The sequence below is a fragment of the Oncorhynchus clarkii genome, chromosome 9 (assembly GCF_045791955.1).
Source record: "Oncorhynchus clarkii lewisi isolate Uvic-CL-2024 chromosome 9, UVic_Ocla_1.0, whole genome shotgun sequence".
NCBI lineage: Eukaryota > Metazoa > Chordata > Actinopteri > Salmoniformes > Salmonidae > Oncorhynchus > Oncorhynchus clarkii.
In genome coordinates this window covers 22,376,152-22,400,357 of record NC_092155.1, presented here as the reverse complement: position 1 = coordinate 22,400,357, position 24,206 = coordinate 22,376,152, and the positions used below count along the sequence as shown (strand labels likewise).

At 42.1% G+C, this 24,206-nt stretch overlaps 1 protein-coding gene across 7 annotated transcripts in view; it reads right to left on the bottom strand.

Annotated features, from left to right (window-relative positions):
* The window catches only part of LOC139416095 (multiple PDZ domain protein-like), a 65,332-nt gene that overhangs the window by 14,074 nt on the left and 27,052 nt on the right, over positions 1-24,206 (bottom strand). For 3 of the 7 annotated variants that reach the window (XM_071164367.1, XM_071164369.1, XM_071164374.1), the window contains 18 exons: positions 20,966-21,142; positions 20,392-20,601; positions 18,379-18,540; positions 17,196-17,546; positions 16,520-16,628; positions 15,974-16,172; positions 11,763-11,804; positions 9,902-9,997; positions 9,590-9,685; positions 8,484-8,661; positions 8,168-8,278; positions 5,891-5,953; positions 5,282-5,353; positions 4,406-4,562; positions 2,920-3,116; positions 2,561-2,652; positions 1,820-1,895; positions 1,530-1,610 (listed from right to left, as the gene is read on the bottom strand). In XM_071164367.1, coding sequence (XP_071020468.1) covers positions 1,530-1,610; positions 1,820-1,895; positions 2,561-2,652; positions 2,920-3,116; positions 4,406-4,562; positions 5,282-5,353; positions 5,891-5,953; positions 8,168-8,278; positions 8,484-8,661; positions 9,590-9,685; positions 9,902-9,997; positions 11,763-11,804; positions 15,974-16,172; positions 16,520-16,628; positions 17,196-17,546; positions 18,379-18,540; positions 20,392-20,601; positions 20,966-21,142 — 2,469 coding nt within the window. The remainder of the gene's footprint in view (positions 1-1,529; positions 1,611-1,819; positions 1,896-2,560; positions 2,653-2,919; positions 3,117-4,405; positions 4,563-5,281; positions 5,354-5,890; positions 5,954-8,167; positions 8,279-8,483; positions 8,662-9,589; positions 9,686-9,901; positions 9,998-11,762; positions 11,805-15,973; positions 16,173-16,519; positions 16,629-17,195; positions 17,547-18,378; positions 18,541-20,391; positions 20,602-20,965; positions 21,143-24,206) is intronic. The other 4 variants (XM_071164371.1, XM_071164370.1, XM_071164368.1 and 1 more) reach the window with 3 other exon arrangements.

The window sequence follows — 24,206 nt, the reverse complement described above, 5'->3', positions numbered from 1 at the left end:
TAAATTGTGAGGCAGTTTGGAACATTATGGTTCTAAACTCAGCTAAAAAAAAGAAACGTCCCTTTTTCAGGACCCTGTCTATCAAAGATAATTCGTAAAAATCCAAATATCTTCACAGATCTTCATTGTAAAGGGTTTAAACACAGTTTCCCATGCTTCTTCAATGAACCATAAACAATGAATGAACATGCACCTGTGGAACGGTCGTTAAGACACTAACAGCTTACAGACGGTAGGCAATTAAGGTCACAGTTATGAAAACTTAGAACACTAAAGAGGCCTTTCTACTGACTCTGAAAAACACCAAGAGAAAGATGCCCAGGGTCCCTGCTCATCTGCGTGAACGTGCCTTAGGCATGCTGCAAGGAGGCATGCAGATGTGGCCAGGGCAATACATTTGAATGTCCGTACTGTGAGACGCCTAAGACAGCGCTACAGGGAGACAGGACGGACAGCTGATCGTCCTCGCAGTGGCAGACTATGTGTAACAACACCTGCACGGGATCGGTACATCCGAACATCACATCACAGGTACATCACAAGTACAGCATAGCAACAACAACTGCCCGAGTTACACCGAGGTCTGTACTCTGGAGCCGGGATAGATTTGGAGGTGGAGGGTCCGTCATGGCTTGGGGCGGTGAGTCACAGCATCTCTCTCTCACACACACACACACACACACACACACACACACACACACACACACACACACACACACACACACACACACACACTTAAAATGACTAAAACCAAATCGAAATTGTGTAGAGATCATAATGGACCTACATTCATACAGTTTCATGACTGTGTCCAGCTTGCTAATAATCACTTAAATTAAAGCTAGACAGTCAGGGAGCATCGGGGAAAAAACAATGGCCAGGGGACTATCTTTTGCTCATTTTGATGGCAAGGAAATATAATCAATTTTCATTACGTCCCGCCGGACCTCATTGAAGACCAAATGCGGCCCCCGGGGCAATATAGAAACAGGGTGGTACTACCTGAACTTGACCAATAAGAAACACTCATTTTAGTTTTCCATTGCAAAACGGTTTGCTAGGGTGTGCCCTAATGAACACGGCCCAGTTCTACTCAGCATCTTGAAACGGCATGATCATTTGTTCCTGGGGACTGAGAGGATGTAACAGAAAAGTATGTGTCTGGTATGTGCCCATACCAGATGTTGACTTCACACCGTGATCCTCTAATAGACTATTATATAATAAACCATGTGGACAGACAGCTAGGTTGAGACTCCCAACCAGGTGTTTGGCTTGTCAGAAGACCCATTAAACTAGAATAGGTTCACATCCTCTTTAGTCTCTCTGTCCATCCTGCTCTCTCTCAGTTCCTAGGGTATATTACTGTCCTCCCTCTCTCATTTTCTTCCCTCCCTCTTGTAGCAGCCGAGTCAATTAGAATAGAGAATAGACTCCTTTTCTCCCTCTTTCCCTCCCTCTCCCCACGAAGAGGTCTGAGCCTATGTTAACTAATAGCAGAGCAGCATGTGAGTCTCAAGGTAACTCACCTTCGGCAGAATGACGTGCTGCACATACTTGAACATGTCGACATCGATCGCCGAGGGTGCAATGGAAGTACATGTTTCCAGCTGTGAGAAAATGATTAATAAGAGATTGAAAGAGTAGAACATAGAGGCTTTTCAGTCATTGAGCTGCTTCATACCCTAAGGCCTTTTTCAATCAGAGAAACTAGCTACACATAGACAGGATGACAGGGAGACCGTGTGTGAATATGTGTCTGTCCGTGTTCCTGTGTGAGAAGGGACATATCATGTGTGTATGCATGTGACATGTTTACCTCCGTCTGGGGCTCCAGGGTGTCTCCATGTTCCCTCACTGGTCCTACAGCCATCTGGTTCAGAGCATCTGTGTTCCTGTCCACCAGTCATAACTCAAGAGTAAATCACTAGTCACTGCTTCAGGACACATCTTTCTGTCTGCCTGAGACCCATAGCTCATGAGTGGGTCGCAAATGGAACCCTATTCCCTATACAGTGCACTACCTTGGTCAGAAATAGTGAACAATGTAGGGAATAGGGTGCCAGTTTGGGACGTATCCCGAGTCTGTGAACCACACAGTCTAATTGAGGCTGTCAGTTGAGTTAAGTAGAGTGTTTTCCTGCCTGCCTTATTTTGGTCAGATTTCTTTTGGCCTGTCATGAGTAGCTGGACCGTTGGTTTTCCATGATCATGTGACCTTACCAGGAATAACGCAGGATACAATGGAAGGAGACATCTTGGAGTATCGCGTTGCCTGTCTGCACTGATATCAATTTAGATCAGTCTTTTGTAACACCACAGCTCCCTCTACTGGGCTTTGTATGGTGATGTTATTAGGCTTAAAATAGTCCTCTGCTATTGAAGGGGCTCAGCTACAGAATCTGTACATTTTCTTTGTCATTGTAAAGAGTTGGGATGAGTGATTATATTGATTTATGCAAGGCCGAAATGAGTTGAACTTGGTGGTTCAGTTGAAAATATAATTGGTGGGGGATGGGAATAAAGACTGGTGATATATTTCCTTATTCTACTACACTACCTGATGAAAATGATCTTGACCTTCGACGGAGCGCTTTTGATGATGGAGGAGGCATTCTGGTGACTTCGCCCATACAGAATCTGCCCGTTGATCTGATAGGGTGCAGAAATGAACAATATGGAATTTGTTACTACTGTCTAACATACCACATTATTCAATTCAGCAACTGGCATTCGTTTTGCTTCCTTCTTGCAAACCATATTGTGGAGATTGGATATCAAATCAGAGAGGAATAGCTAAATCGAGACATAATGTGATTTAGTACATAACCCAGTAATACCCACTAGGCACCAACTCCTGGTTAAAAAACACCCATCTATAGTGTCGGTGACCACTAAGTAATAATCCAAGCTCCTTACCTCCAACAGTTCATCCCCAACCACAATGCGACCATCTTTGACGGCGGCGCCACAGGGGTCGATCCCGACCACAAACACGCTCAGGCGAGAGCGGTCGCGGTTGCCAGCCAGACTAAGGCCCAGGCCGGTCTTCCCCTTCTCCAGCTCAATCATGTGCAGCAGCCCCGGAAGGCTGCCGTAGCGCTGAATGATGCTCTCTGTAGAGAATAGTGGATAGATTGAAATGAGTCGAACCACTGAAACATCATACTGATGAATGTGAAATGATTGACTATATAACTGAATAGCTTTCTATGTAGTGTATGGCATAGCTTTGAGCTGGATAGCTTTTCTTGACTTGCTATACTCATACAACCAAGGCATGAATGGAAACAACTGAAATTAAACAACTTTTAACAGAAATCATAGTCAGTGGTTCTAAACTAAAGGATCACATCAAAATGCAAAGTCATACTCAACACATCTCACAAGAGAGTCAAATATGTCATCATTTCAACTTACAAAGACACTGCCAAACCTAGGTTTGTATTGATCCTGACAGACAGACAGGCCTCTCTCTCTATCTCTCAGTGGAATAACTAGTATTCAGAGACCATGTTGTTCTGGGCTGTGTGCCACGGACTGCACTGTACCATCACTCCTGTACTAATCTCCCTGACTCACCTCATCAATCTGATCCCCACAGGGCACACACACACACACACACCAGGGGCCCAGCAGGGACTATACTGTCCATAATCAGAAGTGCCTGAGGCTCCATCCAGAAATCACCCCATGCCCTATCCCCTAGGCACTGCATTTTGAATAATTGGATAGGTATTCTATGATTGTGCTAGCCTAGTTCACTTGCCTTGGGAGCCTAGCAGCAAGACTTAGTGCTTGAAGTAGACTGAAATAGGTGCCTGTACCTATTTTGGGTGTGTCGGTGTGTTCCGGCCCAATTCATGCACTGGCAAGACAACGATTGCACAGATCAGGTCATGTTCAAAATGCAACGTGGAGGCCCTCTAGTGGCCGTTAGGTGGTAGCACATGGGAGTAGGCAAGCAAAGAGGGAGTTGGCTGAATCCATGGAAACAAACCCTAGTGCCTACCCACTAGGCAGTGGTACTTCATGTTAATCTGAAAGGATTTGATAGGTATAAACAATATGGTAGTAGCTGCACATTGCTCATGATGAATTTGTAAGACTTTCACCTATCATATATATTCAGTTCTATTCAAGTGCCTAGGGAGTAGGGGCTAGGAGTTGTTTCTGCACTGGGTCCATCCATGGTCTTGTTCATTGTATAATGATCCATAATAACAATATGAGAACCCAGATAACATAATTAGGTAGTCAACTTCGGTCTAATGAGTGACCTTTCATGAAGAAGGAGGAAGTTGCCCTTATTGGTCAGTTTTGAGTGCCCCTGCCTATTGTGGCCAATGGTTAGGATTAAGGGGAGGGTAACTGTCCCTAGATCTGTTCATAGAGTCAAACTCACTCCAGCTGTAGCCAAACTCATCCTCGTCTTCCGCCTGGGCCTGTCTGTCGGGAATCTCTGTTAGGGTATCGGTGTCTGTCTCTCCGACGTGGGGAACCACGGGAAGCAAGAGGTGAGGAGTGGTGGACGATGTCTTTCCCGCTTCCCTCTTTAGTGGCTGCCACATCACAGAAGTATCAGTACAATAGATTTGTAGTGAAGCAAAATGGCAGATAATCATTTTGTTTCAGCGTAGCAGGTTTAGCTGACCACAACCCAAAGCCGTACTGTTGAGTCGGTAAAGTACGTTTTAGTCACTCATCTGCAGGTGGACATTTCAAAATGGCGTCACCCAACTTTTTAGGCATGTATTTTTAGTTCATATGACTAAACTGTTATTTGACTAAACTGCTGTAAGCAAAGCATTCCATTGATTCAAGTCAAAAGTAGTGTATTTTTAGATTACCTCAATATTCAAGACTAAGTTTAATAACAAAATGTTCCTTACTGATAGAATTCAATTCAACCATTGTCCAACTGATAACACATTCAAATGGACACTTACCTTATGGAGCAAGTGAAACACAATTTCAAAATGTTGATACATTTATGCAAATTAAAATGCATTATGATTCAGAATCAAAACATTGCATATTTTTGCATGAGATTGAAATGGGCAAGTTTCAATTTCGTCATTTCAATGTTCTATTTGTAACCAACAAAACACAAAAAAGAGAAAGATCCTCAGATAGGTTGAGTGGAAATGTGTTAGGGCATCATGTATGCGTGTAAGGCCTGTCCAATATATGAGTCTCCACATATATTCCATAACACAACCGTACGAGCATACACGGAAATAGAAGGTGGAAAAGCACGACAACACAAAGACCCACAAACCTTAAACGGAGTAGGAGTGAAAGGGTTAGTTGGGGAGAGGCGTAGGAATAGTCTACTGTGACTCTCAACCTCCTACAGGGAACAGAGAAGAGTCAGAGACTTTCAGTGAGACAGACAACAAAGGACTAGGACAACATTGTGAAACTAAGGGCAGAAACTTCACTCTACCGCTATGATGGAGAGTGTGAGTGAAGTGCTAGGTCTACTAAAAATCCTCATTTGATAAACTAAATAAGATTTATCCCAGGTGTCTCAAACTCGATTCCTGTAGGGTCATGTGTATTCAGTCACACATTTGCTGGTCATGATGGGACATGAACTTGACAGGTGAATAGTATAATGTACATGGATGTAAATCATTTTGGCATGAAAAAGGTGTACACAAAGCCCTGCGGGAATTTGGGTTGAGACTTCTACGACAATACAACATCAAGTTACAGGCATTGTCCCCTAAGGTTACAAAACCAGGGCCCAAACACTTCAAAATACTTTCCTTTGGTTTCAGTACAGTGGAACCAATGAAATAGTCCCAAAAGTGCAAACGCTGTGCTAAATCCAGTGCACCTAAAGTATTTGACATAGGTCTAAAGGTTGCATAGAGACACTGACCTTGTCACTATTGCGCCGTGCCATGGCCGCCGCTCTCTCCTCGTTGGTGTCCGTGGTTGAGGACTGTCGTGTACAAGAGGGATGGAAACAGGAAAAATACACTGCTAGGCATTGCCATCAAATGTCATAATCAGCAAAGGCTGAATTTACAACGGTGAGGCATCATACTGTGTTTAATTGGTGAGGCTTGCATGGGACAAGTAAAAGCATCCAAATATATTAAAAACGTTTGTTTGAACATAACAGAAAAAGTAGCCTGAGCGAAACTTCAATTGCTATTGTTTTTCTTCATGAGTTGTGGTTGTGTTGGCTACAACAGATTATGGATTGCCCTTGGTCAATGTGGGTACTGTATACACATAGGGGGAACTAAAATGATGATGTGTTCAGTGAGGTAGGCAGCCCGTTATCAATATTCCACCCAGGCCTGACCACCTCTCACCCAGGAGCTGATTTAATATATTCTGCCTGCCAACTAGAAACCACCACAGCAGCATGCAGTGAACCTTGTGGTTTGGGGTACGTGACATATGAGCTATTGTGCTATTTTAGTTTTTCCTGTTCCTTGACTCTTCCTCAGTTCACAAAACGTTATGAGCTGGTATCCCAGGCAAACACAATCTATTCCTGGACTCAAATGCACGTTCAATGGAGATTCTCCACTGAGCATGCTCTTGAGTTCATTAGTAGAAGTAATCTGGGTCTGGGAAACTGGGCCAAAGAGATAATATTCTATACAAAGAGTACATTATACACTGTAGGATTGAACACGCCACATTAAGCAAACATTGAGCAGCAAAAGAAAGCAGTCTACATGAAGGAAGATTGGACACTGGGTCACACACACACACACGCGCGCACACGCGCACACACGCACACTCTAACCTGAAGCGGAGAGGCAGGAAATAATAAGCCGGCAGAGGTTTGATTAGTGGGTCGTGGGTTGGATCCGGGGTGGGTGTTTAGCCGCAGAAGAAAGGGTAGGGGCGCCTTCTAAAAGCAACACGGGGGATCAACAGCAAGTCAAGGATACAGAAGTTGAAGGAAATGAAGTGTGGCGGCAGAGCCCTGACAAACATGTTACCAGGTGTCCAGGAAACAAGGGAATAGACAAGAAAATGTTCAAAAGGAAAAACACCTCTGGAGTCAAATTATTCAAAAATGAGTGACTGGTAATGAATGTCCTCGAGGTGACCCATTTTTTTACTTCAAGAAAATCAAAGTGGTGCTCTTTCTTAGAACCAAACAATAAATGTTTTAGAGAATCCTCAAGGCTGCTTTTGGATTATTCACTACTGACACAGAAGAGTAGAAGGCCTTAAAGGGGAACTGCTAGGAAGCATCATTACGATCTGTAGGTAGGTCCCAGTGGCACCATTTAAAAGAGCAAGAGCAATACATACCTGCCCGTAGCAGTAAACCTTTGTAGCATATAACGTTTGATCTCTTTTTCCCCCTGGATGTACTCAGATTCCAATTTTTATTTGGGTCTCTTTTTGCACGTTTCTGTTGCATGCACATACAGTAGCCTATTAGAGAGTCTGAAAACTTCTGGATGGAGAGATAAAGCAACATAGACTCTACTGACGGGCATAGAGAGAGATAGAGAGAGGAAGAAAGTAATACAAATAAACAGAGAGAGCGAGACAGAGCAAGAGATTACCTGGCACATGTGATAAGGCACGCATTTTAAAGCGGTTCTGTATTTCTTTATGACTGGTGACGAAGCAGGGCTACAGTGGGACTCGGGCTGAGGAAGAGGTGCATGCTGGACTGGTTAGTGGAAGGTTAGTGGAAGGTTACGGAAAATGTCTGGAAAGCTTCAACCATGCATGAAAATGAATGATTGTAAGTCGGACATCAAGATGTGTTGGCTATTGCAAAGCTGGTTGCAATTTCAGTAGGATATTAGTTTTGTCATGCTTTTGGAGCCTAATGGCGCTTCCAAACCAATGAAGATTATGCAGAAAACATACAGGTCGGTCAAATGTTTTGAAGTTTCCGTTGAACTTTTAGTGAAATTAATCGTGACAAGGAGTCTATCAACGAACTGAATAATGAGATATAGATAGCTACTGTAGTCTTTGTTGGATACAGGATGGTTAAGTAGCTTTTTGAAGTTAATGTTGTGTTAAACGGGATAATTAATGGTTTCAGATGAGGAAATAAAGTATTGTTGTTGAAAGATATTAGCCACTTAGCTAGCGTGCCAACACAGGGAGCTAGCGTGCCAACACAGAGAGCTAGCGTGCCAACACAGAGAGCTAGAAGGCTCACCCTGGGCCTGTGGACGATACTCTGCACGAGGAACACGACAGGGTTTCCTGCCCTGCGGATGGCCTCCACAGCCTGCTCGTGACTGGCATCTCTCAAGTCCACGCCATCCACCTGATACATTCCAAAGAAACAAACAAGTAATTCATAGTTTTTTACTGTGCAATAACCATTTTGCCATGTCAAAGTAAATACATTCTACTGGACAGAAGTGATACAGCCTGGAATCGAACCAGGGACTGTAGTGATGCCTCATGCACTGAGATGCAGTTCCTTAGACTGCTGCGCCACTCGGGAGCCCTAATATTGATGGGTGTACCTCAACAACCCTGTCTCCTGTCTTCAGGGTTCCGTCGCGGCCGGCGGGGCTGTCCTCCAGGATGTGTTTGATGAAGATGCCCCGCATCACCTCGCCGTTGCTGAGGCGACTGCCCATTCCTCTGCCCCCCACGATGCTGATGCCAAGGGACTTGCCAGCTTCTTTTTTGAGCTCCACCCTGAGAGACGACATGCATTAGAAAATATATTTTAAAAAGGGGGTTCTTTATTGTACCACTTTTTGGGACACAGCTGGCCAACTCCTGTTCTGGGGTTCTAATTTGATTTATTTGTACACAAAGTAAAAATAAGATGTGACATTGAAGGAAGGAAATGGCTTGTGTAAGAACCTATTGAATACAAATTCCGGAGAGAGCAACGTTACAGAAGGCTGAACCATTTAGATTGTAAATGATTATCTGTTGCATAAAATAAACGGGGCATTGTGTTGGGTCGGTAAATTAGGTAGACCTGATATGATTCTCTGTCTTTTAGATTAGGGAACTGTGTCAGGTGGCTCCATTTCTATTTGTGACATTCTAAATGTTGCAGCCCACTGAATTAGCCACAGCTATTAATAATCCTGGAGGGCCACAGTGTTTGCTGATTTCCTCTTGATTGTCATTGATTGGACGGAGAGTGTCACACACACTTGCGTTCCCTCGCCTAAATCAGTCACTGATTAGAATCAGCAGACAGTGCAGAGCACCTCTCGAGGACAGGAGGTGAGGACACCGGTTTTGAACAATATTACAATCACAAAGCAGAACACAGACAGTGGGTAATATGTGTGCAGGGTCTAGCCCAGTTCCAAAGTGGTATAACTAATGCCATGAACCTTGGCTTGATGTCCAAATCCGTGCTTATTGCTTATTTACCTAATCAGATGTTGTTTCCTTAACATTAGAGATGGAAAGAGGGTATGTCCCCTATCTTTGCCATGATAAATGCTTAAAATTAGCTCTTAGGAAGTCACATCCAGTTGACTACTTTAAAATAGTGAAAGCCTTCAATGGCGCTGCCCATGCTAAAACAGGCTTTGTGGAAAGGTCACCCTCTATCCAACTCTATGTTCTGGACCAAGCCAAAGACAAACTTCCTACTCACTTCCTGGGCTGGTTCCAGTTACTGAAGGTGGCACTCTGTAGCTCGCTCTCCTCTCCCTCTCCTTCCTCCCTCTCTGGGAGTTCTGGGATTTCTCTTCTGCAAAGAGACAAACAGAAAACAGCCGCCTTTGTAAACCATAGCTGGTCTGACAGTAATCGACTTGTTTTAGTACTGTCTGGAGTACAACAAAATAATATTGCGAAAGTTAGTCTATGCTTGAAATCAAAAGCATGAGTTTAGTGAGGGCATCGTCATGAAAATACCTTTCTATAATGTATTACTTCTATAAAGTTGTATAACGCTTGAGCTTACTTTGGGGCCTGAGGAGCATCAGAGAAGATGTCATCTTTAGGCTGCTCCAGGCTGGCCTTGTACTCCTCCAGATACTCCATGGGAACATAGGTGATGCTGATAACACACACAGACACACACACACCAATGAGCCTCAGCACACTCCTGATAACAACCTGACCAAGATTTGTCATCATCACTGCAAATACCCCCAAATATATAACCTACACATAAACATATGACACGAGAGTTCAACCTTGTGTGCAAGCATGTCAATATTCATCATTAGGAATGACATGAACGTTTAACAAAGCATTAGTGTGGAAGTGCCTGCATTCATACGCCACCTGGTATGACAGAAAGGGCACTTTTACAAAAGGACTTTTATTTATTCATAGACGTCTAATCTACATGCAGGAGCGCACCTGTTTTTCTCCCCGTCCAAATTAACTGTGCGGCACAAGATTGCAGGAGGAGAAGGAATTAACTCCACATTTCTCTGGCAATGCATTCTGCCGATCATGAGCCCAAGGTGAGCCGTCAATGAATAATGTAGCAGACGTCCCCACATAACTATCCAAAACAGATGTTTCCGTCGTTCATAATTGTCTGGGCCAATAAAGTTGGCTCGAATTGAGTGGCAGAATTCTTTCCAAAATATGTCATGGAGGTTTGAAGGGAACATCAATCGGAACACCAAATTTACAGGAACAGAAGAACAACTTTCCAAAATATTAAGAATTTAACGAAAGGGAAGTAGCAAAGAGCATATTTGCTTTGGTAGGCCCAGTTTCAAGTAATTAATTGTGATGAGTTGATTCTAAAGCACACACACTTACACATTTGAGTGAAGATGACAGATCTAACAACGACGGCTTAATTCGTACTTCAACATTAGGACATGCAGACACTGAGGTACTTGAATCCCTGTTCATTCAAACAGCAGTCCAAAAACAGATGGGAGGAACAAGTGGATTAGTGTGTGATAGAGCAAAAGTTCAAAAAGTGCCAAATGAATTGTTATCGCCACACAAATGGACCTGCAAGCCCCATAGTCCCAGAGAAGAAGGTCAATGGAGTGTTAAGGGTGACGTTTTAATGGTTAGTGGTGCAGTCCAGTCCAGTGAGAGATTTATCCAGATACGTTGACTGTGTGTTAGGCCTGCGTTAACTTGACTATCTGTGCGCATGGACACCAATAGAAGCTTAGCTGCCACACCAAAGAAAAAGATTTGGAGATATATCCGTGTTGGTATTTGACAATATAAAAAAATATTTATTTTATTTATTTTTTATCTGCAAAGCGGTGATTAGCTTCAGTCACTTTGCTGTATGTCGCCAATAAGATTATCTGATCTGGAGAATTTTAATGGCCACAGATTTCAACATCATTTTACAATATTTTCTATTATTAATGAGTAAGAAGTAACAGTGAATTTGAATAATTTGATCCTTTTTAAAATTGAACTGGTCAGACTAAGGTTTGTGTATGGTAGATATACTGTATGGTTGATTTAAGGTTTGTGTAAGTAGATATAAGGTTTGTGTATGGTAGATACACTGTATGGTTGATTTAAGGTTTGTGTATGGAAGATATATGGTTGATATAAGATTTACGTATGGTAGCTATATATATATATATGGTTGATTTAAGATCTGTGTATGGTAGATATATGGCTGAGATAAGGTTTGTGCAAGTAGATATACAGTATGGTTGATATACTGTATGTGTTTTAACTTCTAGATCTGGATAAAACTTCCAACCATGGACAGGCGAAGAGGCCCATATGAGAATGGTGAGGTAGAGTGGACAGTGAGGAAACAAATGAAAATGGCAGATTATGGTTGCACACCCGTCAGCGTGGGAGTTAGCAATACTCACACATAAAAGGGGCACAGATCGTCCTCTGGTGCACAAGCAGATCTAGAAGGTGAAGAGGATTTTATGGGCTAACATACTGTACTGAGAAGTTTAGAGTAGAGCAAGCAGGACTTGAGATAATGAAAATAATGGTGCCCCTCACTTTAATGTAGCTTCCCTCGAATACATGGAGAAAATACAATTTAGGAAAGTGAAGGGCATTAGCGAGTTGTTCAAATTTCACCATTGAGCATCTATGCTAGGACAGTCCAGATGCTGTAGTCCAAAAGCATTTCTATAGTACTGAAAATCCTACCTTAATGTAGCCTACATAATTCAATTGGTGTTCGTCAGAAATATTAAATGTACAGTACCAGACCAAAGTTTGGACACACCTACTTATTTGTTTTTTCTGTATTTTTACTATTTTCTACATTGTAGAATAATAGTAAAGACATCACAACTATGCAATAACAAATATAGAATCATTTAGTAACCCAAAAAAGTTTTAAACAAATCAAAATATATTTCATATTTTAGATTCTTCAAAGTAGCCACCCTTTGCCTTGATGACAGCTTTGCACACTCTCGTCTCAACGTCAACGGAGAAGAGGCGACTCCGGGATGCTGGCCTTCTAGGTAGAGTTCATCTGTCCAGTGTGTGTGTTATTTTGCCCATCTTAATCTTTTCTTTTTATTGGCCAGTCTGAGATATGGCTTTTACTTTGCAACTCTGCCTAGAAGGCCAGCATCCCGGAGTCGCCTCTTCACTGTTGACGTTGAAACTGGTGTTTTGTGAGTACTATTTAATGAAGCTGCCAGTTGAGGACTTGTGATGCGTCTGTTTCTCAAACTAGACACTTCAATGTACTTGTCCTCTTGCTCAGTTGTGCACCGGGGCCTCCGACCCCTCTTTCTATTCTGGTTAGAGCCAGTTTGCACTGTTCTGTGAAGGAAGTAGTACACATAATTGTACGAGATCTTCTGTTTCTTGGAAATTTCTCGCATGGAATAGCCTTCATTTCTCAGAACAAGAATAGTCTGACGAGTTTCAGAAGAAATGTCTTTGTTTCTGGCCATTTTGAGCCTGTAATCAAACGATGATTCTACAGACACTCAACTAGTCTAAAGAAGGCCAGTTGTATTGCTTCTTTAATAAGCACAAAAGTTTTCAGCTGTGCTAACATAATTGCAAAAGGGTATTCTAATGATCAATTAGCCTTTTAAAATTATAAACTTGGATTAGCTAACATGCCATTGGAACACAGGAGTGATGGTTGCTGATTAATGGGCCTCTGTACGTCTATGTAGATACTCCATTAAAAAAAATCTGCCGTTTCCAGCCACAATAGTCATTTACAACATTAACAATGTCTACACTGCATTTCTGATCAATTTGATGTTATTTTAAACGGACAAAAATTTGATTTTCTTTCAAAAACAAGAACATTTCTAAGTGACCCCAAACTTTTGAACGGTAGTGTATATTGATTTGTTTAACACTTTTTTGGTTACGACATGATTCCATGTGTTATTTCATAGTTTTGATGTCTTCACTATTATGCTACAATGTAGAAAACAGTAAAAAATAAAGAAAACCCCTTGAATGAGTAGGTGTCTCCAAACTTTTTACTGGTACTGTATACAGATGTAGGATCTTAATTTGATCACCCTGTTGCAGGAGAACTTTTCTGCAAGGCAGAACATGTCAAACTTGTAGTTTACTTGAGGTTTAAAAGGGTTTCTGAAGTTTGCAATTTCAACTTTGAAATTTCAGAGTTGATTTTCCCTCACGAGAAATGTATCAACCCCTGCAAAAATGTCCATTAATTACAATCCACATAATAATTAATTTCCTGTAGCTGCAGGAGTATTTCCCTGCTGTAGCAAACTGGCTCAAATTAAGATCCTACATATGAACATTCTATCATGCTTTGCATGGCACAACTTTTAGTGATATTAAGGTGGTCTATGACTCACAACACTGGATTACAATGACCTTTCCTACTATCGACAATAAGTGCATTGTTAAAATTAAACTGAGCTCCTCAACGACTCTACTGCATTATAATGTTTACTACACATTCATTGTCAGGTGTTGTTTCTGAGGTATGCATCTCAATTCAGTTCAATTAAATGTGTATTTGAATGGCTTTGGATAGCTGTTGTGTGGGAGATGTACTAGGAGAAGATAATATTTCTACGAGAGGTGCAGAACAAATTACATTAATGGGATCATTTGGCACAATTTACTCAAATGCAAAACACTACGAAGCTTAACTCAATGCTTGACTTGATCATAATTGTACACATAGGCTGTAGAAAAAGCCACCAAATAATTTACATAACAGAAAATTTAAATTCCACATTTGATCAAGAGGCATTTAGTGTGATGTCAGGCACCATTTATCTGATTGTATAATAGTGTGTCTATGTAAAAATCCTCTGACTTTTACATTGTAACATAAAAAAAGGTGTGTGTACATGTGTAGGGAATCTAGAGATAATACATTTGAGGTGAAATCTGCCATGTGTGTACAGTTGAAGTTGTAAGTTTACATACACCTTAGCCAAATAAATGTAAATTCAGTTTTTCACAATTCCTGACATTTAATCCTAGTAAAAAATCCATGTCTTTGGTCAGTTAGGATCACCACTTTATTTTAAGAATGTGAAATGACAGAATAATAGTAGAGAGAAAGATTTATTTCAGCTTTTATTTCTTTCATCACATTCCCAGTGGGTCAGAAGTTTACATACACCCAATTAGTATTTTGGTAGCATTGCCTTTAAACTGTTTAACTTAGGACAAACATTTTGGGTAGACTTCTACAAGCTTCCCACAATAAGTTGGGTGAATTTATGGCCCATTCCTCCTGACAGAGCTGGTGTAACTGAGTCAGGTTTGTAGGCCTCCTTGCTCGCACACACGTTTTCAGATCTGCCCACAAATTTTCTATGGGATTGAGGTCAGGGCTTTGTGATGGCCACTCCAATTCCTTGACTTTGTTGTCCTTAAGCCATTTTGTAACAACTTTGGAATTATGCTTGGGGACATTGTCCATTTGGAAGACCCATTTGCAACCAAGCTTTAACTTCCTGACTGATGTCTTGAGATGTTGCTTCAATATATCCACATAATTCTCCTTCCTCATGATGACATCTATTTTGTGAAGTGCACCAATCCCTCCTGCAGCAAAGCACCCCCACAACATGACGCTGCCACCCCCGTGCTTCACGGTTGTGATGGTGTTCTTCGGCCTGCAAGCTTCCCCCTTTTGCCTGCAAACATAACGATGGTCATTATGGCCAAACAGTTCTATTTTTGTTTCATCAGACCAGAGGACATTTCTCCAAAAAGTACAATCTTTTTTCCCATGTGCAGTTGCAAACTGTAGTCTGGCTTTTTTATGACTTCTTCCTTGCTGAGTGGCCTTTCAGGTTATGTCGCTAGAGGACTAGTTTTACTGTGGATATAGATACTTTTGTACCCGTTTCCTCCAGCATCTTCACAAGGTCCTTTGCAGTTGTTCTGGGATTGATTTGCACTTTTCACCAGAACGAACGCATCTCCTTCCTGAGTGGTATGACGGCTGTGTGGTCCCATGGTGTTTATACTTGCGTACTATTGTTTGTACAGATGAACGTGGTACCTTCAGGCGTTTGGAAATTGCTCCCAAGGATGAACCAGACTTGTGGAGGTCTACAATAATTTTTTCTGATGTCTTGGCTAATTTCTTTATATTTTTGTCAAGCAAAGAGGCACTGAGTTTGAAGGTAGGCCTTGAGATACATTCACAGGTACACCTCCAATTGACTCATATTATGTCAATTAGCCTATCAGAAGCTTCTAAAGCCATGACATAATTTTCTGGAATTTTCCGAGCTGTTTAAAGGCACAGTCAACTTAGTGTATGTAAACTACTGACCCACTGGAATTGTGATACAGTGAATTATAAGTGAAATAATCTGCCTGTAAACAATTGTTGGTAAAATTACTTGTGTCATGCACAAAGTAGAAGTCCTAACCGACTTGCCAAAACTGTGATTTTTTAACAAGAAATTTGTGGAGAGGTTGAAAAACGAGTGTAAGTGTATGTACATTTCTGACTTCAACTGTATATGCTGTAGTTGGGATATTTTAACGAAGGCCTATAGTGAAACCATATATAACAGGTTTCCAAGGACAAGGTTCCAAAACACTGAACATAGTGCATAGCCCGGGTCCTTACCCCATGTCTGGCCCGATGAGGGAGTGTCTCCGGAGCATGGCGCGGGCCTGTGTATTGGTCAGGTTGGCCGTGGGCTCGCCGTTGATGGCCAGGATGAGGTCCCCCACCCCCAGACGGCCGTCTCGGCTGATGGAGCCTCCGTGGATGATGCTGCGGATGTGCATCCCCAAGCCATCCTTGACGGCGCTCACCGTCATTCCTGTAAGGTAGACACAAAGACAACATTCTCAAAGACCTGGAACCTATACGTAATACATTCCCCCACATTTATGTGTAATGTGTTCAATCTTTAATCATGTGTTAATAATGTTGATGCGCTGGAGATCCACATAGATAATATCATAGTTAATATCCAACAACCTTAACAGACAGAAAGACCATAATGCAACAGATATTGCATTATTTACATAAAATTTTTAGTTGTAAAGAGGAATGATTTATTAAAAAGTGAACGCTGTTCTCTTCACAGCAATTTCTCATCAAGGCTGACATTTAGAAAAAGAAATATAGGAATATACAGCATATTGCCAAAGTATTAATACAAACCGAGACTGGAGTTGCCCTTGACAACAGTGATTGTCCTTTCAAAATTACTCCCAGTGGTTCTAATCTTGTCCCCTTCCTCTTTGAACTGCTTTACAGATGGCTCATCCCCCTTGAGAATGACGATTCAATAAAAAGTATTCATTAATCACATTTCTTTATATTTTCTAATGGTACAAAATCCAAATGGTGACAGAATGACATTGAGTTTAAATTATAAAATATTTTCTATGGAGGAAGTTTTGGTACAAAATGTAAATAAAATAATTGTGACAGAATGAAATAGAGCTAATCTAAACTACCAGGGAGGTTACGTGGGAACGATTAGTAAAGGCCAGGGAATGAAACATACAAGGTAAGGAAGGGATTTATCTGAATTTTTTTTCTGTTATGCCATTACCTTCGGCATGTAATACCTAGAAATTCAATTCTAATAAAAAGTTGAATGTTTAAAACTGGTTAGACAAAACATACTAGCCATTATTCTCGTAAATCCAATTAATTTCACATTGGCCTGTGAAGAGTCGTACTGCATTTCAACATTTGTTAAACGTAACTTGTTGCATTTCAAGTTCCTGATGACCAATTTACACATGATTGTTTGATTATGAGGCACACTTAATGACATTTGATGGCAAACCGACAGATGGCACAGCTCTTTAGATGAAGGCTGGTTTACCTTCATTAAGCATTCCATCTCCCCTATGTCTGCAACGGCCATGGTGGGCTCCACCGGAAAACGAAGAGACTGCATTGGCTCCCCCAAATCATTCAAACCGGGCTCGGGGTCAGTGTACGGACTGCACGAGTTTGACAGATCTGACGGCTCCAATTGGGTTAATTGATGCGCCAGGTACTGATCGGAGATAGCTAGTGTGTTGTTGTCAATCATTAGGGTGTGACTTCCAATACTCCTGGGCAGGGGGAAAGCGATGGGCTTCTCCTCCGGGGAAAAGGGTTCAGTGTCGTCTGCGAGGCAGGACAACGTCACGAAGGGATGTTCGGTCAACAAGTCCAGACGAGCACTCCGCTATGTAGGTAAAACAAACCAGACGAGCCAAAATGGAGGTTACACCTCGTTAGTTTCACAATCACCCAACTGGGGGGTTTTCGTCTACCTCGGTCGCCGTTCTGCACTCCTCGTAATGAGCCATTGAAAAACCATCAGTGACAGATGGGGAATAGCGATAATTACAGATGATCCTGTTTTAGAGTGTGCGATGCACCAAATATCTCTTTATTATCATCCTAGATATATTTCATGAGGCCCGGACTGTGCTGCAATGAATCTCTTCAGCGATTCCTTAAGCATCTGAGATGGCAATATAAAACTTGGAAAAATAAATCCCTGGGAGAGAAAACTATTTGGAAGAACTGTAACAAGCAGAAATGCTGAGAGCAGGACTGAAGCACGCAACAGACCATTTAATTCTAATAGGGTAGTCATATCTTGTTACGGTTCAGTGCAGTATATAGGTAGATACTAATCTAAAAAACACTCAACCATTCATCCATAAGGAGTCTGGGGCCAGTACTCCATGACAAAGCTCAACAACAAAAACAGGCAACATACAGTACATGCAAAGGGGTTAACAACCAAATAAACGTTGTATCACTTCAATATAGCCGCCATTTTGAAGAAGGTAAACAACTATAGATAGAAGTACATTAGAAGTACTGTGCTAACTTATTTTGATTACGTGAATTTTCTTAGTGAAAAAGGCAGCAGCTTGCAATTTATTCAAATAAATGACATAACCATACCGATACAGCTTTTGCTTTGAAACAAGCTTTCTAAAATTGCTGACTGTAATGGCTTTAAAATTGACTTAGCTAGCCACAGTGCAAGTTTGTTGGCCTACCTTGGGTGTGGAGGACTGCAAGATCATCTGGTAGGACAGGTCAGCGCTGCAGTTGCTGCCATGGAGGGCAATCATGGATGCCTGGAAGGTGTCATCCTCCTCGCCAGAGAAGCGATGCGCCAACACCCTCTCGTCGGTCAGGTCTACCTCATTGGAGTCAATCTGCATTAAAGAATGTCAATGTAGTGAATTGGATGGGGAATATGTCTCTCTATGCCATGGATGAGCTATCCAGTCACAGATAGCTGTGTGGGTGCCATCAGAGCCATTTCAAAAGGATATATTGTTTTTTGTTGCTCAAATTTGATTAGAGTTACAAATTAAATTCAATTCCCTTGATAGAATATTTTAAAGGACGCATTTTAGAGGTCACAATGGCTACCATGTGTCTAATTTTGATTGGTTGGTTTTTTCCTTGTCCCTCAATTTCATTGATTCGTTTGACTTGTCCCCAACGGCAACTAACCAATGCAGGCTCTGCCCAGAAACGGTGGCCCTCTGCTGGCTCCTCCTCTCTCTCTTTAACCAGCAGAGCATTGAATATAAAAGAACAGATTCCCAAGAATGACGACGGACTGCCCTCTTCATTGTATGGCTGTGGAGACAGGGCTGTAAATGGAAAATATCCAAACACATAGGAAATTCCAATCATTGTCTACAAATTCCAAGCCAAATTTGATTGGAGTTGTTAAAATGTTTTGTTGAGGTTGTTAGTAGCGAAAGGAGTGTGAGTTTTATTGGCTTGATTGCTTTAAATGGGCTGTTTAATCTTGATTGTATCTAGCGCAATGCCCGGCGAGCGAAAGATATAGAGAAAAGAGGGAAAGATTGGAGAAGCTATTAGAGGCTTATACCAGTCAAACTCAATTTTGAGAAGCAATACAACAAAAATAACCCCCCCCCCCCCCCCCCCCCTCCCTCAAAAAAAAAATACACATTCCAGGAGCTGCAGGAAAGCTCGATAACTCCAGAGGCTTCACAAAAACAACGTAATCCACTGGACATGCAACAACCTTGACATCAGAGCCAGAACTTACTGTATGTTCTCATCATAATCTAATGGCAAGCCCAATAGAGAAATATAACTCTGAAGTTGAAAGAATGCAACCAATTTTCACAGAAAGACTAGACAAGCAATCCCTCAGGTGGTAAATATGTTTGTGGGAAAACCCTTATTTTGACAGCTGCCTCAATGCATTTATGTACACGGACTCCAAGGTGGCTCAAAATGCAATAATAAAGCAATATGACACAAAAGGCAGAGATATTTGTGCTGCCCTATGCTGTTGCCAGGGAGCTTAGAGGTGAGTATGTCAGCATTAGCATGTAGCCTAACTCTACTGTCTCAGCATGAAAAATTCAAGACATCTGTAAGATGAGCCCTCATTATTGGGTGGCCACACACCGGAGAGAAAACGCACACAAATGCTGAGTGCCCACACACACACACAAACGCTTATATACAGTGAGCTCCAAAAGTATTGGGACAGTGACATGTTTTGTTGTTGTGACTCTGTACTCCAGCACTTTGGATTTGAAATGATACAATTACTACGAGGTTAAAGTGCAGACTGTCAACTTTAATTTGAGGGTATTTTCATCCATATCAGGTGAACGGTTTAGAAATTACTGCACTTTGTGTACATGTTCCCCCCATTTTAGGGGACCAAAAGTATTGGGACTAATTCACTTGTGTGTATTAAAGTAGTCAAAAAGTGTAGTATTTGGTCCCACATTCCTGGCACGCAATAATGACTTTCGGTCCCCTAAAATGAAGGGACTATGTACAAAAAGTGATGTAATTTTAAACGGTTCACATGATATGGAAAAATTAAATCTGACAGTCTGCACTTTAACCTCGTAGTCATTGCATCATTTCAAATACATAGCCAAAACAAGAACGGTCACTGTCCCAATACTTCTGGAGCTCACTGTACATATAAAACACGGACGCACGCACACACACCTCACTAGTCTCTCCATAGGACAGACCTCACAATAGGGTTTCCTTACAGGTAGTGGTTTGGCCACCCCAATGTGGACCGTGCCGATGTTAGCCCCCTTCAATGCCTGGACAGCGTCCTCCAGACTGGCGTTGTCCAGGTTGGTGCTGTTGACAAACATGAGCCGGTCACCTGGCAATAGCCTGCCATCCTGTTCTGCCACTCCTTCAGATACCAGAGAGCGAATCACAATCACAGTCTTGGCAGGATCCATTGGGTCCTACGACAAGATCTGTGTCAGTGATGTCAATGGATGCACTCAACAGATAATCCATTATACCAACAAGGATGAAAATGTATCATTCACTTTTATTTGGAGGATTTGTTTATTCTGAATGTTCTGTAAATCACAAGTTATTACTTTTAACAAAAACAAGAGTAAGCAACTTAGTTTCAATCTACATGGAAAAAAACAGCGCACTGCAGTATATTTAGTCACTTATGCTATTTGTTGAACTTCATTTCCAGGTGGGCAACGGCCCTAAAGCTCACGTGACCACTTCCTCCCAAAGTAAGAAGACCCACAACAAAAGCGTATCATTTCTATGATAATCATTCCCAGAATTCCAAATCAGAAATCTCACCTGGTAGTCCAAGATGCTGAATCCCAGTCCGCTCTCACCCTTCTCCAGCTCAATGTCCTGTATCTCTGTCTCCCACATGGCCAAAGGAGCTCCGAGTGTCTCATCCGTTACATTTTCCCTCGTCGCCACCCCCTCGGAACCATCGAAAACCAGGAAACTGCCGAGGTCTCCCTGTATCTGCAGAGATAAACCCTCGATATCATCCCAGTGCACGCATTCCTCACCAACTCCGAGCCCATAGGCTGCTGGTATTCCACGAGTACCTTTTCATAAGATCTTTGGCAGCACATTAAAGGGAATCTTTGGATGCTAAGCAGAAGTGCTGTATGTTTTATTTTTTTCCCCTGAACTGAGGCATCTGATGAATTCAATTCAAATGCAGGTTTCCTTTGTGTCCCTGGCTACTAATTGCCTTATCTCATGTATTGTCACAGTAGCGGAGGTATTACTTTACATGGATTGGTGTTAATAAAGAGTCAGCGTCCTTCCTAATCCTAAATCTTAATCAGTCATCATTGCCAATCTGGAGGCCCGGCAGAGCATTGGACAGACTGTGTTAAACTAATGGATGAGGGTGGAGGAGTGAAGTAGGAGGACTTACTGATGTCGATTCCCAAAACAGCCATTCAATATCAAGGGGTGGGGGAAAAAAAGTGTTTACTGTATGCTACTGTATGTCCAACACCTACCATTTTGTGAAGGACTTTCTGGCTTTATCTTCAGTTTTCAAATCACTTCCTAAACAATTCACTTGCTAAAATGAACAAAATATATGACTGAATTGAAATCTGCATTGACCCAAAACATGCATTTTATATTGTTTAGGCTAGTAAGCATTGACTATGCTATGACAGTTAAATCAAATCAAATCAAATTTTATTTGTCACATACACATGGTTAGCAGATGTTAATGCGAGTGTAGCGAAATGCTTGTGCTTCTAGTTCCGACAATGCAGTAATAACAAGTAATCTAACTAACAATTCCAAAACTACTGTCTTGTACACAGTGTAAGGGGATAAAGAATATGTACATAAGGATATATGAATGAGTGATGGTACAGAGCAGCATAGGCAAGATACAGTAGATGGTATCGAGTACAGTATGTACAAATGAGATGAGTATGTAAACAAAGTGGCATAGTTTAAAGTGGCTAGTGATACATGTATTACATAAGGATACAGTCGATGATATAGAGTACAGTATATACGTATGCATATGAGATGAATAATGTAGGGTAAGTAACATTATATAAGGTAGCATTGTTTAAAGTGGCTAGTGATATATTTACATCATTTCCCATCAATTCCCATTATTAAAGTGGCTGGAGTTGAGTCAGTGTCAGTGTGTTGGCAGCAGCCACTCAGTGTTAGTGGTGGCTGTTTAACAGTCTGATGGCCTTGAGATAGAAGCTGTTTTTCAGTCTCTCGGTCCCAGCTTTGATGCACCTGTACTGACCTCGCCTTCTGGATGATAGCGGGGTGAACAGGCAGTGGCTCGGGTGGTTGATGTCCTTGATGATCTTTATGGCCTTCCTGTGACATCGGGTGGTGTAGGTGTCCTGGAGGGCAGGTAGTTTGCCCCCGGTGATGCGTTGTGCAGACCTCACTACCCTCTGGAGAGCCTTACGGTTGAGGGCGGTGCAGTTGCCATACCAGGCGGTGATACAGCCCGCCAGGATGCTCTCGATTGTGCATCTGTAGAAGTTTGTGAGTGCTTTTGGTGACAAGCCGAATTTCTTCAGCCTCCTGAGGTTGAAGAGGCGCTGCTGCGCCTTCTTCACGATGCTGTCTGTGTGAGTGGACCAATTCAGTTTGTCTGTGATGTGTATGCCGAGGAACTTAAAACTTGCTACCCTCTCCACTACTGTTCCATCGATGTGGATAGGGGGGTGTTCCCTCTGCTGTTTCCTGAAGTCCACAATCATCTCCTTAGTTTTGTTGACGTTGAGTGTGAGGTTATTTTCCTGACACCACACTCCGAGGGCCCTCACCTCCTCCCTGTAGGCCGTCTCGTCGTTGTTGGTAATCAAGCCTACCACTGTTGTGTCGTCCGCAAACTTGATGATTGAGTTGGAGGCGTGCGTGGCCACGCAGTCGTGGGTGAACAGGGAGTACAGGAGAGGGCTCAGAACGCACCCTTGTGGGGCCCCAGTGTTGAGGATCAGCGGGGAGGAGATGTTGTTGCCTACCCTCACCACCTGGGGGCGGCCCGTCAGGAAGTCCAGTACCCAGTTGCACAGGGCGGGGTCGAGACCCAGGGTCTCGAGCTTGATGACGAGCTTGGAGGGTACTATGGTGTTGAATGCCGAGCTGTAGTCGACGAACAGCATTCTCACATAGGTATTCCTCTTGTCCAGATGGGTTAGGGCAGTGTGCAGTGTGGTTGAGATTGCATCGTCTGTGGACCTATTTGGGCGGTAAGCAAATTGGAGTGGGTCTAGGGTGTCGGGTAGGGTGGAGGTGATATGGTCCTTGACTAGTCTCTCAAAGCACTTCATGATGACGGATGTGAGTGCTACGGGGCGGTAGTCGTTTAGCTCAGTTACCTTAGCTTTCTTGGGAACAGGAACACTGACAGTTTAAAAAATACAGTATGTAATAATGGTAATGTCAGCAGCATCTAAAATAAAGAAAACATAAACAAAGAAAACACTTGAGTAAATGAGGGATAGAAAGTATATTTAAAGCAGGTGCTTCCACACAAGTGTGGTTCCTGATTTAATTGAGCAATTAAAACATCCCATCAGGATCAGGGTCATATATACAAATGCCCAGTTGCCCATTATTTTGGCTACCATGGCTAGAGGAAGAGATCTCAATGACTTTGAATGAATGGTCTCAAAGCTGCATAGGGGGTTTAAAGTGTCAAATTAAATTGTATTTGTCACATGCGAGCCATGACATAATTTTCTGGAATTTTCCAAGCTGTTTAAAGGCACAGTCAACTTAGTGTATGCAAACTTCTGACCCACTGGAATTGTGATACAGTGAATTATAAGTGAAATAATCTGTCTGTAAACAATTGTTGGAAAAATTACTTTTGTCATGCACAAAGTAGATGTCCTAACCAACTTGCCAAAACTATAGTTTTGTTGAGAGGTTGAAAAACAAGTTTCAAATGAATCCAACCTAAGTGTATGTAAATTTCCGACTTCAACTGTATGGGTGTCTGAGCTGTAGGTTATTTGATTATGCAAACAATCTGGAATTGTCTGCAGTTAATCTCTCGTCAACACTCAAC